At 36.2% G+C, this 16,851-nt stretch overlaps 1 protein-coding gene across 1 annotated transcript in view; it reads right to left on the bottom strand.

Annotated features, from left to right (window-relative positions):
- LOC122220708 (40S ribosomal protein S20-like) overlaps window positions 1-16,232 on the bottom strand; it is a 92,993-nt gene extending 76,761 nt beyond the window's left edge. Inside the window, 2 exon segments of the mRNA XM_042940395.1 lie at window positions 15,885-16,004; window positions 16,007-16,232. Of these exon segments, the coding sequence (XP_042796329.1) occupies window positions 15,885-16,004; window positions 16,007-16,232 (346 nt within the window).
- Between the last annotated feature and the right edge of the window lie 619 nt (window positions 16,233-16,851).

The following is a 16,851-nucleotide window of genomic DNA, read 5'->3' as shown; positions in this document are numbered from 1 at the left end:
GTAATTATACATAAACAAGTATAATTTGTTTCAGAACAAAAAGTAGAGAATATGCATTTGAGTATGTTATCCATTTTAAAATTTTAGAATAATTTTAATGCCATATAAGACAAATATCATCTCATTGTTGTTCTCTTTCTTATTCTTTTCTTGAATATGCTAGCATATTGTTTTCTTCTAAATTAAATTTAATAGCACATTGTTATGTGACCATTGTTTAATTCTTTATACAGTTTTTTAAAAAAATATCACTGGATGTTGTCACTACTTGACTTAAGACTCTTCAGTAATGTCCTTTAGAGTTCATTATAATGGGGTGTCCGGGGGGCTCAGTTGGTTAAGCGTCTGACTTTGGCTCAGGTCATGATCTCATGGCTCGTGAGTTTGAGCCCCGCATCAGGCTCTGTGCTCACAGCTCAGAGTCTGGACCCTGCTTCTGCTTCAAATTCTGTATCCCTCTCTTGTTCTGCCCCTCCCCTGCTCATGCTCTCTCTCTCTCTCTCTCAAGAATAAAATTAAAAAATAAAAAAAATAAAGTTCATTATAATTATGATAGGAAATAATTTTAGAACTATTTTTAATGTTTATTTTTTTATTTTGAGAGAGAGAGCATGAGCAGGGGAGGGGGAAGAGAGAGAGGGAGAGAGAATCCCAAGTAGGCCCACACTGTCAGTTTAGAGCCTGTTGTGGGGCTCCATCCCAGGAACTGTGAGATTATGACCTGAGCTGAAATCAAGAGTCAGATGCTTAACTGACTGAGCCACCCAGGTGCCCCAGAATGATTAAGTGGTAAGACACATGTCAACATTTTATTTCATCTATTCCTCTAAACCTAAGTCATAGAAATGTTAAATACATATTTAGAGAAGATGACAGTATCTGAACTTTTAGCTATTGTATAATGAATGAGTCTTCTCATTGCACTTAGGAGAAATATAGCCTCAGTCAAAGTAGTGGTTAGAATAAGTTACATTTTGCTGGATTGACAAGCAGCCACAAGTTCTTTATTCACAAAATTTAATGTATATTTAGAGCCAGATTATTACTTAAGTTGTCATCATTAAATAGTTTGGGAGCTGACTTGTGTGAGAGGAACATGATGGCACTGAACAACAGGAAAGTGGTTAGGGAGATACATGAAGAAGTTCACTGGGAGAAATACTACTTACCGGCTACGTTTTTTGATTAATTAATTTAACATTATTATTATTATTTTATTACTTTACTAAGAATGGCTCTGTACCCCAAATATAAAAGCAAGGACATTTTCTTTCCTTTCTTCCTAACTGCCCTAAAGTTCTAGCATCTGGGACTCTCCTGAGTACGTAAGTATAATAACTCTGCCGTTTTATGGGTAACTGCCTTTTTCAATCTACTCTTTGACCCTAAGTAATATTTTTATTTCCTAAGTAGTATTTCTAATAGGATTTTCACATTTTAAGATTTTACTTGAAACAAATTAGAGTTGAACATTTGAGAGTTGAGGAGAGTCTACACAGATCTAGCATCCAGGTGACTTCTGGCATTTTTCTTTTTAGTGTATATAATTTATTAAAGCTCTCTCTTTTTTATGAGTCCACTGTAAATTTTTCTACATTCTAAATGTTTTGGCTTAATGGCATGGGACTCAGTTCTCCATGTACTTGCTCCTATAAAAGAGAGAAAATAGTTATTTTATTAACAACTATTTAGTATACCAACGACTATTAAGAGTTTAGAAAAATATTACTTTAAAAAGTATTTGAAACTCAAACTATTATATGTGGAATAATCTTTGTGATTCTTTCTATTTAGTGGAAGATGTTATAACATATTAAGAAGTTTAAAAGAGTTCTGTTTCATTGTTTAGGTAACAGAGCATGAATAAACTTCTACCTCCAAAGTCCTACAATGTTATGGTTCTGTGACCTTTGGTTATTTAAATGATATTATTGTTAGCATACAACAATAGTAACACAATGCCAGTCATGAACTTCATGATACACATTCATAGAATCTACCACTCTGACTAAAACACATATGGCCTCAAACTGAAGAAGACAGTTAATGCCAGAGAAAAATGACAGATGTCCCTCAAGACTTATGCTCAAATAATGGTAGATTCAAAGCCAGGTCAGCATTTCCCAGAGCCTGATATTTCATCATGGCTCTGCCAACACAGCTTGATCAATGTCTTCAAAGGAAAGGGAGAGGCAAACAGATGATTAACTTCAAGCATTTGTCATTGAGACCAAGCATGGGGCAGTCATAGGCAGTGTGATGGATGTCACAGAGAAGCCTCTTTGTATCTGCCAGTCAAATGGAGTAATCGTGAATGTATTTAATAATATAGGAGAATCCTCATTTCTCACCTTCTACTTCCCTGAATTTTCCTGGACATTGTTAATATTCTGCAGTGCCAAGATGATATAGCCAGAAAAGGGGAGTTAGGGACACAGAAGGAGAAAGGAAAGACCCCTATGTTTGGATTTTCCAGAGACCATTTTCTCTTCCTTTTTCATTTCACAAAATAAAATACCTACATGTATATGATTAGATAACATACATGGTGGAAAAAAATAAGGATTTGGATTCAGAAGACATGAATTTGGGGCCCCATTCTACCACTCACCTGATGTGAGACCTTTGGCAAGTTTTCTACATATTCCAAGTTTCATCATTCTCATCAATTAAAATAGGAATAATAAAGCCTGCTTCATAGGATTTCATTGGGATTATTGTATATGCAAGTACCTGGCACATAGAAGGAAAGGCTTTATAAAGATTTAAGAGGGAAAAAAAACAACATAAAAATGTATATTTGTATATGTATACATTTACATAGAAAGAAGGACAGGGGATTCTTATATATCACTTTTTCTAATATAAGTCAAGCCAAAAGCAGGCTATTTTCAGTAGTGTTTTTATTAGTAAAATTCAAACAGTCAACAATAACTACACACACACACATACAGACACACACACACACACCATACATATATGTATATTTTTGGTAGTGTATCTTCACTGCTATACAAATGCTGCATTAACTAGTACTCTAGCAGAAAGAGTGTCAAAACTAATAGTCTTTGTTTTATTTAAGAAAACATGCTGCTAAAAAAAAAAGAGAGAACATGCTGCTGCTATACTATCTAGACTTTGCCATCCTTTTGGAGTAATTAGTTGACTTTTAAAATAGTATAATATAATAATGACATTTATAAATCATAATTCTTTCAACAAATAATCTTTAGTTCCGTTAGTGACTAAAAATATTACTTGATATATCTGGCAAGATGACTAGTTTCTTCTTTGATAATTTAATGGATGTTTGAGAATAATTTTATTTCTAAGATTCTAATTTGCTTCTAAATTTTTAAATACTTTTCTGTAAGACCCCCCAGATGAAGAGGATGATTCCTTTAATAAAGATGCTGGCCTATGTAAGATTCATTCAATTCAGGAGTATTGGGTTTCTTATCTCATCCCTAGGAAGTGGTGTGTTACTAGATGTCAGGATGCGTAGTCTTTGTGAGTGTGGAAAATGAATCCATTAACCCTGGAATTAGCTGACTACAGTGCTCAGCAGGTCATGGGTAAAAGAGAAAGGGACAAGGAGAATGAAAATATAGGAAATAACAAGAGTGTGTATGCACCCATACAGCCACACACACACTGTGAAAGACAAAGATGAACACAAAGATGCAAATAGTGGGTAGTAAGAACAAGCATTGATGTTTGAAATATACTGTTAGAATATTAAGCTTTCTTAAATACCACCTACTCTTCTCATAATCTTTTTTTCTTTTGAGAAAAACATTGTATTTAAAGGAAAATTAAAGTGGAGATCTTCAAACGCAATAACTCATCAGATCCCACTTCTCAGATGGGACTTGGGGAAGTTGATTGGATGTGTAATGATGTATCACTTCCTTTCAGGCTGCAGTGCAGGGAATCATGGTAGTGATGTGGAGGGAGTCTCTCCTAAAGAAGGAACTGAGACCATCCAAAGTCTCCATCAGACATTTCTTGTGATGTGGTCATGCAGATGAGATGATTCCAGATGTGAAGGCACTGGGTAGAAAGGGGAGACACCTTCAGAAAGTAGAAATGCAAAGCAAAGTATGGAGTGTAGAGCCTGAAGGAATGCCTTATACATAAGGAATGTAGTGTAAGTGGCTGTTCTGGTTGGAACAGTGGCCATAAGGTGCCACAAATGTGCCTGTATAAACTTGACAGTTGTCCTGTCTTTCTTTCTGTTCCTGTGGTGTCCCATGCTTCCTGGGAACAAAACAGGGAGAAACTGGCTTTTCTTTTCAGGCTTACTGTGCAGGATTGGTGATTTCATTTCTCTTTCACCATGGTTTGTAGGCTGCACGTATGCTGAGGGAGTTTTATCCTGGGACACATCTATGACCTAGAGCTGGATGAATGACAAAGATCGGTGTTGTTTGACTGCATTCATGGATAAGAGAATTCCTTTCATTGCAAACAATCATCTTTTATCACTCAAACTCCCATTTGTTGATTAATTCTTGAAGTCAATTATCTTAAATAGCTTTGTGCATCTTAGGGCTTAGTGTGAGACTACAATATGTTTTCTAAGAATTTTATCTTTCTTTTTTTCATACACATGTTAGATTTCTGTTTTTTTTCTGGCAAAACTAGCTTGAATATTTTGTGAGATGTGGAGTAAAGAAAGCTTACATCTGAAATCAGTGGTTTGAGGAGTCAGCTCTTGCCTCAATTTCACGTAAAATTTCTAAGAGACAGTGTTAGGGCATCACCCAACCTGCTGCCTTCAGTGGCACATTTGCCGTTTATTGCCTTCCTAGATTAGTTTAAACATATGAAAACCTAGAACTAAAATGTTTGGCAAAATATTTTTATTATAAAGGTTAGGTTAAATTCCTTCAAACCATATATATTTACATAGGAAAAAATCTTTGATAAACTACTCAAGCCTATAATTCTTTCCTTCTATAATTCCATTCCCACTCAAAAAGCAATTAGAAACCTCTTTGAATGTATTATGGTATATGATTACATATGTGCATATAAAATATGTATGTATTTCATATATACATACATGTATGTGTGTATAAAGTTATCTTTTATTGAATATGTGTGTTTGTGTAGAAGATATTAAAACAGGGCTTTTCTTCTTTAAAAAAATTTTTTTTAATGTTTATTTTTTGAGAGAGAGAGAGAGAGAGAGTGTGTGTGAGCGGGGGAGGGGCAGAGAGAGAGAGGGAGACACAGAATCTGAAGCAGGCTCCAGGCTCCGAGCTGTCAGCACAGAGCCTGACGTGGGGCTTGAAATCACAAGCTGCGAGATCAGGATGTGAGCCGAAGTCAAACGCTTAACCAGCTGAGCCACCCAGGCGCCCCAGGGCTTTTCTTTTCCTGTGAGCTGAAGCCCCAATGCAAAATGCTGAAATCCAACCACAAACTTTGTATTGACAACTGTTGGTTGCCACAGCAGATTTGCACTGGCGGAAAGACAAACATACCAGTTGGGTGAATCAAATTAGATTTCCTTTTCCCAATAATACAGAGGGAAGCTGGTGAAGTCAGCAAGAGTCCTCAGAACATTTATGGAGGTGTTAGCTTCCATAAATAGCAGGGTAGACATTTGTGGATGTCAATGTCTGAGTCAGCAGGAACCCGTTGGAACCTCAGGAAGCACAACTGTGGAACCCACTCCCCAAGTTAACATTATACATATACATATGAAGCAGGGGCATGTCTGTAGACTATGCCTAATGTAGTCTGGCTGTGTGTTGAGAGGACCACCTCATCTGAGCTAAGTATTTTTATCTCACAGACCTCAGGATCATACAAGGTGACTGCTGAGTAAAACAGAAAGCAGAACACTCACGCATGAACACATCTCTCATTTATCACCCTTGTCCTCCCCAAGCTGAGTAATCCTGGTCCAGGTAAGCTCCTAAACCTAAAAGTGGCAGAATAGGACCAGGCTGGTTATCCAGAGCTCTCTGGAAGTTAGATCAGTCACAGAGCTTATGCTTCAGCCACTAATGAGGCTATATTTATTTCTTCTACTCTTTCTCTAGCTTGATGGCTTAGTCTTAGAGTTCACTAGTTATTTTCTTCAGGTGTATAAACATTTTTTTTGTGTGTGGGAACGATTCAGAGCCTATGCCATAGTAGGACTAAATGATATCTAACATGTTCCTATTATTTCTCTAGCCCTTCACTATCCAAGGGGATTTATCCAGCTGAGACAGGCCAGTGTGGGCTGGTACAGTGAGAGGGCTGGGACGGTCCCATCAGTCCCCATAGTTAAACTGAAATGAAGGAGCAAATATTGGGGAATTAAAAGTACTTTTGGATAAATTTGAGACCTAAACTTTTAACAAAAATCTCTAATGGTATAGAATCAAAACTATGAAAGTGGTCTTATTGATACAATCTAGACATTTTTACAATTTTAGCTCTAAGTATTGGTCTGTGTTTTTCAGCACAGCATCTCAGTGGGATAATAATAGCACTTATTTCCAGGGCAGTTTTCAGGCATGGATGTTGGCTTGTATTTTCAACATTACTCCCATCTCTATGCATTCTCACAGTTTGCTGAGGTAGTCCTTGGACTCATCTCCCTTCCAAAGTAATTTTCTCCCAATTTCAACCTCTGAATATCTCACATGGGTTGCTTATTCATTATCCATACCAAACAGGTTGGTGAAATATTTGTACTCTTCCAATGAAGTGACTCAAGCTACAAGGCCTGCGGAGAAAGGGAAGGGAAAAAAATGAGACAAGGTGGCATGCACAGCTCTTCCTTTGTATGAATTTCATTTTAGACACTCAACATAAACACTGAATGGGTCAAAGGCTGTTAATATTTGAAAATATTTTCAGCTCTTTCAATATCTTCTGATTTTTTTTATATTAAAAAAGAAACATAAAGGCAGTTATTCACATGATATTTTCTCTTCTGTTTAGCAATGACAATTTTGCAGAACTGGCCCAAGCCAAATTGGAAAAAGGGAGGAAACTTTCTTTACTAGGCTTCTGGGTTTTGCCAATGCATACTGTGTGACTTTGATCAGTTGTATAAATTCCCAGAGCCTCAGGTTTTCTCATCGATAAAATGAATGTGATATTGGCTGTCCCTCGGGATTACGAATTCACTGGATAATTTATGTCCTTCTACTCTGTGCTGTATTCTGGGGAGAGGAATGAATAAGAGATAAGGGTCTTGGCCTCCTCATGCTTATATTCCAATGAGAAGAGATAGGATATAAATAAATAAAATGTATTGTTTATCAGATGATGATAAGCCCTTTGAGAGAAAAATTAATTGGGAAGGGGGGAATGAGGTGGGACACCATTGTGCAATGTCAAATACCCATATCAGAGATGCCTTCTGTGATGATGTGATCAAGAGATATTTGAGCAGATACTGAGGAAGTAAGGAATCAAACCATGGATGAAGTCCTTAAACTATCTACTTGGTTTAGCATGAAATCATTTTGAATTCTTTCCCTGTCAGTTATGTTATTAGAATGTAAGCTCCCTAAAATCATTTATTTTTGTTTGTTTTGTTTATTGTATTTTCAGCATCTAGAATGGTGTCTGGTATTCAGGGAAGGTACACAGATATTTGTTGAATAATGAATAAATGGACAAGCCAGTAAACTAGGAATAAGTAACAAGGGATTAAATAATCAGGAAGTAACTGGGAATAAGTAACTAGTAGGAAAAGAGAGCCATTTGTCCTAGAAGCAAATTAAAGAGAGTATTTGAAGGGATAGTGATAAACTGTGTGAAATAATGCTCATAGGTTAGATAAGACAAGTTCTGAAAACAGTACTGCTGTAAAAGAATTCTTGAGTTTGTTTGCCTTCTCTCAGTCATGCAACGCACCAGACTGAATGCTAACAGCCTTCCTTTGGCTTTCCCAAGCGTGGTATCAAAGCTCAAGTGTGTACTCTCCCTAGCCTACAGATTTAGGCCAGCTTTTTTTCTTGTGCACTAGCCAATGCTCACGCTTGTCACATTGGGAGCATGCACAGGGAGCCAGCCACAGGGTGGAAGGGTGTGTTGGTGAGGCATGTAGAATGCTGGGAGTGCCCATTGGCCAGTTGGGATCTGTGGGTAAGGCATCCCCAGTGACTTGTGGGCAAGCTTCTTAATGGAGTCCATGGATATAGTTGGTAGGATCTGGTTCCCTTTAATGCCCTCTGAGAGTCTTATCTGTCACTCTCCCAGCCTCTACCTGCCCCTTAATTGTCCAGCTCACGACTTAGTACTCTGGATCCAGTGAGAGAAAATGGGCCTCCTTGGCAGCATCCTTCACAGCTCAGGAAGCCAGATACTCATTTGCATATTTTCACTTTACCCTGCAGGTGAAATCAGAAACCAAGAAGGTCTCTCTTGGCACTGAGCTCTTCTGCCTTGGGGGAGGGGTGATGTCGGTAAAACCAAACTGTTCCTCTTATCCTCTCCAATGTATCACCAAACTCATATATATATGAGCGCGCGCACACACACACACACACACACACACACACACACACACAATGTGTGCTGGAACTTCTTCCCTGGTTCTTGAATTTTCACAAAGACTCTCTCATTGATGGGTGTTTGTCTAAGACAGTGTTCTCCAGGGGCTCTCAGATCATGGCTGGTAGGGGACAGAGCTTGTTTACTGGTTTCTGCAGGGTCCACAGCCTGGAATGAGATCTGTTTGCTTATTACCCAATTTCTGGGTTTGTTAGACTCTTCCTGAGTCCCTTGGTATATGGTGCTGGATCCCACAGCTCCCACAAAGACACTTTTGTCCATGGATGGATGCCAAATTGTTGTTATAATTGAGTGGCATATAAGTTTGGGATGCCTGTTTGGGCATGTTTTTGATGTCTCTCCTTTGCACCCTATTTTCTAAAATTTAGTCATTTTTTACTGTCATCATGGAGACTGAGAAATCCCACAATCTTGTGTCTATAAGCTAGAGAACCAGGAAAGCCAGTGGTATAATTCAGTTCAAGTCTGAAGTTCTGAGAACCAGGGGAGCCAATGCTATATATCTCAGCCTAAGGGCAAGAGAAGTTGAGATGAGTTGTCTCTACTCAACAAGTAAAACAGGAAAAAAGGGATTATCCATTTTAGTATCAGACAAGGAAGAGTATTAATATGGATATAAGTGTGGATAAGTAATTGGATTCGGTGATGGAGATGTGAAGTAATAGTTTTTTCGTTTTATTTTTAAATTCACATACACTAAAGTTCATTCCTCTGATACACAGTTCTAAGTCTTTAACAAATGAATAGGTTTTACATCTGTCATGACCATCCTGATGCACTCAAAAATTCTGTTGTACCACTCCTTTCTAGTTACCTCTTCAGCCCCGCTATGATCCCTGGTTGCCACTGATCTGTTCTCCATTCCTATAGTATTGTCTTTTCCAAGATGTCATAAAAATGGAATCCTGGTTTGTAGTTTTTTTGGTCCAACTCTTTACACTTAGAAAAATGCATGGGAGATTCATCCATGCTGTACCATGTTATCAATATATTGTTGCTTTTCATTGCTGACTAGTGTTTCATTATACCAATGTACTACTGTTTGTTTATTCTTTCACTGGCTGAAGTATATCTAGATTGTTGTAAACAAAGTTGCTATAAACAGCTATATGCAGACTTTTGTGTGTTCACAAGTTTTCATTTCTTTTGGATAAATATCTAGGCATGGGATTACTGAGCCTTCTGCTAGGTGTATATTTAATTTATTAAGAAACTGCCAGGTTCACCTGGGTATCTGAGTTGCTCAGTTGGTTATGTCTGACTTTTGATTTCAGCCCAGGTCGTGATTTCAGGGTCATGGGATTGAGCCCCAAATCAGGCTCTGCGTTAAGCATGGAGCCTGCTTAAGGTTCTTTTCCCCCTCTTCCTTTACCCCTTCCCCATATGCACATGCTTGCTCTCTCTCTCTCTCTCTCTTTCACTCGTTCTCTCAAAAAAAAAAAAAGGAAAATTCCATACCTCCCCATACTCCTTCACTCTGCCCAGTAAGTATGGCCCCTCATCACCACCTCATGGCAGATAGTCTCTCCTTCGCTGTCCTACCCACCTTTCCCTTGCAGTGTATTCAATAAATTTCTATCTCTTAAAAAAGAAAGGAAGGAAGGAAGAAAGAAAGAAAGAAAGAAAGAAAGAAAGAAAGAAAAGAAAGAAACTGCCAAATTGTTTTCCAAGGTAAAATCAAAATGTAAGAGCAATTCAGCTACTCCATATCCTCACAGCACTCAATATTGTCCAAAATTTAGTCATTCTAAAAGGTATGCAGGGATTTCTCATTGTGTTTTAATTTGTATTTTGGTAATATTTGATGATGATAAACATATTTTAAAATGTTTAGTTGCCATCTGTATGTATTCTCTGGTGAAGTGTCTGTTTAACTTTTTTTGCTCATTTAAAAAATGTCTTCTTATTGTTGAGTTTTAAATATTTCTTTATATATTTTAGATTCAAGTACTTTGTTAGAAATATGATTTGAAAATATTTTCTCTAGTCTGTGGCTTGTCTTTTCCTTCTTCTAACAGAATTTTCACAAAGCAAAGGTTTTAAATTTTGATAAAGTCCAATTTATTCATTCATTTTTCTTCATGGATTTTTTTTTTGGTGCTATACCTAAGAAATCTTTGCCTAGTCCAATATCAAAATACTTTTCTCCTATATTTTCTTCTGTAAGTGTTTTGTCTCATGTTTTCATTAGATATATGATTTATTTTGTGTTAATTTCCTTAGGTGTGAGGTATAAGTAGAATTTCTTTTCTCTTTTCCCTTTCTTTCTTTCTTTCTTTCTTTCTTTCTTTCTTTCTTTCTTTCTTTCTTTTTCCTTCTCCCCCTTTTCTTTTCTTTCCATATACATGTTCAATTTTTCCAGCACCATGTGTTTAAGAGATTCTTTCCCTATTACATTGTCCTTGCAATTTTGTAAAAAAATGATTTGTAAAAATTAATATAATTATATTGGTGTTGGTCTTCTTTTCTGAGTGCTTTGATTTTCTTGGTAAAATAAGCAAAATCACAACCTGAAAATTAGGAAGGTAGAATAACTGTTGGAATTTAAGTATAAAGAAAAGAGATATAAAATTAATTTATTAATTCAACAACTTATAAGTATGCCTATTGTGTACCAGGCACTATTTTAATTTCTGTGCATACATTGGTAAGAAAAATAGACAAATCTTCTGTCCTGAGAGGATTCTCATTTTAGTGTGTTGAAATATACCTGTAGGAAAATGAGTGATTAAAGTAAAATGTAAGTAGAATTCCAACCAACCTTACAGGCCCACTTGAGGATAGTGGGCATACATTTAATTGAGAACAGTCAGCAAAGCGTCTATTCTCCAGATTTATTTATTTATTTATTTATTTATTTATTCATTCATTCATTCATTCATTCATTCATTCTCCAGCTGCTCATATGCCAGACTGTAGACTGGTCAGAGATTGACTTAACTGGGTTAGGAATTTCACCAAGAGGATATGGTAGAGAGAGAATATGGCAAGGGTATTGAGAGTATATGTGATTATGATCAATGATCTTGAAACCTCAGGAGAAATAGAAAACATGAGACAAGCGAGAGAAGTGAAAAAAATGATAAAGTAAATTAATTGAAAGTTATGGCGATCAAAGGATTGTTGAGGAGGGTGCAAGGAATGAGATGGAAAGACAGAAGGTAGTGGTTGGTCAATAAGGTCCTAGAAATTGAGATTATAGATGGTGAGAGGTCCTGTTCCTGGTAATGACAGGGAATGATGAGTTATTTGCTAAAATAGTTTAGGGGGTAAGATATTAGTGTAAGGGGTAAGCAGGTACTGTAATCTTCGAGGAATGAGGTGAGATTGAATGGCCTAGACATCTGTAGATATCTGCATCTAAATGGGGTATATTAGTTTCATAATCCTTCTGTAAAGAATTAGCACAAAATTGCAGTTCTGGAAGTCAGAATTCTAAAATCACTTACACTGGGCTAATGTCAAGGTGTCAACAAGGCTGGTTCCTTTTGGAGGCTTTGAACAAAAAGATCTATATCCTAGTCTTTTAGGCTTTCTGTGGCTTCCTTCATTCCTTGGCTTGTTTCCTTTTCCATCTTTAAAGCCCATCACTCAACTCTCTGCTTCTATGGTCCTACCAACCCTCTCCGCTTCTTTTGTCAAATCTCTCTCTGCCTTCCTCTTATAAGGCCATTTATTATATTTAGGATGTACTTGACCTGGATAATCCAGGATACTCTCCCCATATCAAGACCCTTAACTTAATCAAATCTTTGCCATATAACATTCACAGGTTCTAGGAATTAAGACCTGGATATTTTGGGGGACCAGTATTTAGCCCACTATATGATGGTATAGACTGATGGAATGAGCTTCAAAGGAGCCTGGAGGTTTAGTAGGAAAGAAATTTAATGGTCTGGAAGTATCAATGAGGCAAAGGAGGACACCCATTTCTATATCATAAAGGACAAGGAGAGAAAATAGGCTCCCCTTAAGAGGGACTAAAGAAAAACAGTAGTATCAGAGACTAGTCAGATTTCCACTGGAGCATAAAGGTAGAGGGAACTTTCAGAAAGGTAATGATAGTGAAGATTTTGCTGATCACCTATCTTGAACTCTGGGCATAAGGGAAGTATTTGAGGAGAGGGAAAGTGTGAGATTGGGTACAATTTGTAGATATGCTCTATTTTCTGAGGTTATAAAATGTTGTTGAAAAATATGGGACCAATCTAACATATTTTCCCCTTATTGGTCACTTAGTGTTTCTGTGTGAATGTTTTATTCCATATCTTTAAAGTACAAAGTCACTTTACTAGATATGAGTGTTGACTACTCTTGGGTTTACTTTCCAAGTACTCAGTGTGCCCAATTCAATATGTAGAAACAATGTTGTTGTTGTTGTTTTTCAGAAGAAAAAATGCTTTGTATTGCACTTTAAATTTTTATTTTTTTCAATTGTTATGTTTTCCTTCTTTAGGTATTTCAACTACACCTAAGTTTTCTTTGAATGTCTTATATCTTTCACTTGAAAATCCTTTGTATCTTTATTTCTGTTTCATTATAGTCCCTTTTTCCCTCTTCTTTCCTCTATTTCTCCTACTTTGCTTTGAATTTATATATTCTTGTATTTCTTCACATTTTTTCTTTAATTTTTTTCACTTTCTTTTTATTTATCCGTGACTTCTGTTAACCTTTTAAAAAATATATATGTTTGTCTAGTCATTTAATCTGAGATGTTCTAATTTTGACTTACACTCTTCTTTCAGAGCTTTGATAATCTTATTTGATTATAATCTTGTTTCATATGTTTGAATGCAATAGCATTTCCTGGATTATTAGTAGGATGTTTCTATATGGGAATATGGCTGGGCTATGGTAGCTCTTGCCCCAAAGCTCAAGAGCTTTGCTATCTATCTAATCTCTATATCTATCATCTATCTATCTATCTATCTATCTATCTATCTATCTATCATCTATCTATCTATTTTCTATCTATCTATCTATCTATCTATCTATCTATCTATCTATCTATCTATCATCTGTCTGCCTATCATCTGTCTACATGTTTTAGCCACTTACACATCTTTCAGGGCTGGCCCAATATGATTCAGGTAGGTTTTCTGCCTCTACTTCTGTACTGTCTAGAGCTCTACTAGCCTTGCTTTTTGTGGTGATCTCATCGTTAACATTCTTCTTTGCTATTACAGTACTCTATGCACTACTGATTTCTTCTGCCACAGAGTATCTGAGCTTTATCTCTCCCTGGGATCCCCAGTGTTCTCCCCCTTCCCAATGTGATTTCTGTTTCTGTAGTTTTACTTCAGAGTGGACCTTTCCTTCTACAAGGGAAGGTTTATTAGACATTTTTGTATTCCACTAGTGATTTGGTCTCTTCTACATTATTTGAATTTCTTGTTTCTCCATTAGTTGGTGTCCTGGAGTCTTTGTGCACTAACCTCTTATTTGAAGCCTAGAGGGACTTCTTTAAAATTTATTAGTTGTCCTCAAATTTACTCACATAGGGTTACATTCAGTCTGTGGTCCTCTCCTTTTGGGGTTAAGTATTTATTGGTGACTACTTACACATCCTTCCACTTATTTTCTTTTTACCACTAACACTGTATAGCTAGCTGTTGGAGTTGGAAGACCTATGTTATTACTGGTATTTTGGCTTCACCTGAATACTCAGGAGCGTTCCTTATTACCTAGTTTTATTGAAGATATCATTGGCCATTTTAATTTTCTTCAAGTGCCTTAATTGTACTTTTAGCATTTTTTGTGTGAGGGGATTTGAGGAGATTATAAAAAATTTACTAAGTCTCTTTTCACTGCCTTCATATTGCCTCTAGAAGCCTGTCCTTGCTCTTTTTTAATTTTTTTAATCTTGAAGGATGTCTTTGTTTCCAGCATTATTAAATTTCATGATGGCATGCCTTTGAGTCTATTTTTATACTTTCACCGGGTACTTTCTTGACTCTCTCAAAGTGGGCACTCAGGTCTTTAAGTACTTTGAAAATCTCTTAAATAATTTATTTGATTTTTTTCACTCTATTTTTTTCTTTTATTTCTTTCTGGAACGTCTTTAATTGGATATTGAGTATAATGAAGGCCTTCTACTATATTTTTTACTCTACTCTCCTATTTTACATTTTCTTGTCTTTTTGGCATACTGTGTACGAAATTTTTTCAATTCCTTCTTCCAAACTGCCCACTGAGTTTTTCATGTCTACTCTTCTTTTTGAAAACCTGAGAGCTTTTACTTTTTGTCTTCTGAGTGTTTTTTTCTTTATTTTTTATATCATCCTATGATGGCTCTTGGATGCAATAACTTATTTCTCTCAGGACATTAATGATAGTTAAGGTTTATTATTTTTTTAAGTTTTTTTCTCCTTATGTAGTTATTTTTTCTTTTAATCCAAATTGCTACTTTTCTATTGGGTTGGTTTTTCTTTGATTTTATTAGCCTTCTTAAAATGGTAATCTTTGGTTGAAAGCTCATATATAAAATTAGAGCAAGTTATGGAGTGTGTGATAAAATTCTGAGTAATCTTAATTAATTTAAAATTTAATTTTATTAATAATTTCTTAGAGCTGGAAAGAAGGGGATTGGAGGGTGATAGCTAATGGGTATGGAGTTTCTTTTTGGGGTAATTAAAAGTCAATTGTGATGACAATTGCACAGCTCTATGAATATATTACAAATCATTGAATTATACTTTAAATGGGTACATTTTATGATATGTGAATTATATCTCGATAAAGCTGTCAAAAATATACTTGTAATTCTCTGCTAATGTAAGAGAGAAACAGAAACCTACAGACTTTGGAACAAAGAGGGAGATCTAAGTCTTAATGTATGAGTAAATTTTCAACAAATTCTCATGCTTTTAAGCGCTCATTGAATCCATTTCCAAAAATATTATTCTGCCAATTCTTCAGGTATTTAGGTATTTATTTTAAATCAAGAGTTCAAGAGATTGCATTTTCAACTGTTCTTTTTAATGTTTATTTATTTTTGAGAGAGATAGAGAGAAAGACAGACCATGAATGGGGGAGGAGTAGAGAGAGACAGAGACACAGAATCTGAAGCAGGTTCCAGGCTCTGAGCTGTCAGCACAGTGCCCAATACATGGCTTGAACTCACAAACTGCAAGATCATGACCTGAACTGAAGTTGGACGCTTAACAGTCTGAGCTACCCAGGCTGCCTTGAACTTTTTATACTATCGGTTTAAGATTAACCTTTCTCAATGTGCTCTTAGTTACCATTTTTCTGCTTACCTTCCAGCTTTTAAAATAGTTGCTGTTTTCTTCTCTCATTCTGCTTTAATGGGTTTATATCTTAAGAGACTTTCATTACATTTTTTTAACAACTGATAATCAATTTATTAAAAAGGATGTTTTCTGCATCTGCAATGGTGACTTCAACCTCAACTCCTGGCTCAATAGTGATGGAAGTAATCTGTTTAATAATGTCAGAAGGACTGCAAATCAGTGAAAATGATCCCAAGTCTTAGAACCTTCACCACAAGCAGTTTTTCTTGCAGTGATTCTCAGAATCACAGGTCCTTTCACTTTGGGATTCTTTTCCCTTGCATCTCTGATCAAGTCAGCACATACCTTCTCCAAAAGGTTTACACTGTGGCTAGTTAGAGTAATTCTAATTTGGTGAATCGCCACCTTTGGTTCCGTGGGTGCCTTCCCAGTGTCTTTAAAAGCCATGGCTGCAGCATGGCTTCCTAACCAACTTGCTCCTCAGCAGAAGCAAACAGCAGGGAGTCAGAAATAGGAGCAGGGTGCCCAGAGCTCTGCTGGATCTGCCACCATATTCCTCAAACAGCTTAAGAGACTTTCACTGAAGTTTTAATCAAGTTTTAGGAGGAAATAAAAATAATGCATGTTTTTATTCAGGAACCTTTATCTGGAAGTCAATAGGCTACATTTGTTTACTTTTTAAAATTCATATTAGAAGGAAGTTTAAATTGTTAAAATCCATCTGCTTTTATAACTGGAAATATTCTGATATATGTTCAATTGTCAGGATTGGCTTTGGTAGTTTACAAGTAACTGGTTAGGCAAGGTGGCAATTATACCAGGACTGAGTTACAATTGGATATATTCCAACAAGATGTTGTTTGGGGGTTAACATAAAAATACATAAATTATTAGCTAATTTGCCAAATTGTTTGTCAATTCACTAAAATTATTAGCTAATTTAAGTGAAAACACCTAAAAATGTCTTTTTAATTAACTTGAAAAATCCTAGCAAGCTACATTACTGCACATAAACTTAGATACTGAGGAATTAGCTTTTGATTTTAAGAAGTTCTCTTTTCCTCTG

This window comes from Panthera leo, chromosome B2, assembly GCF_018350215.1.
Source record: "Panthera leo isolate Ple1 chromosome B2, P.leo_Ple1_pat1.1, whole genome shotgun sequence".
Lineage (NCBI taxonomy): Eukaryota > Metazoa > Chordata > Mammalia > Carnivora > Felidae > Panthera > Panthera leo.
This window is presented reverse-complemented; position numbering and strand designations above follow the sequence as displayed.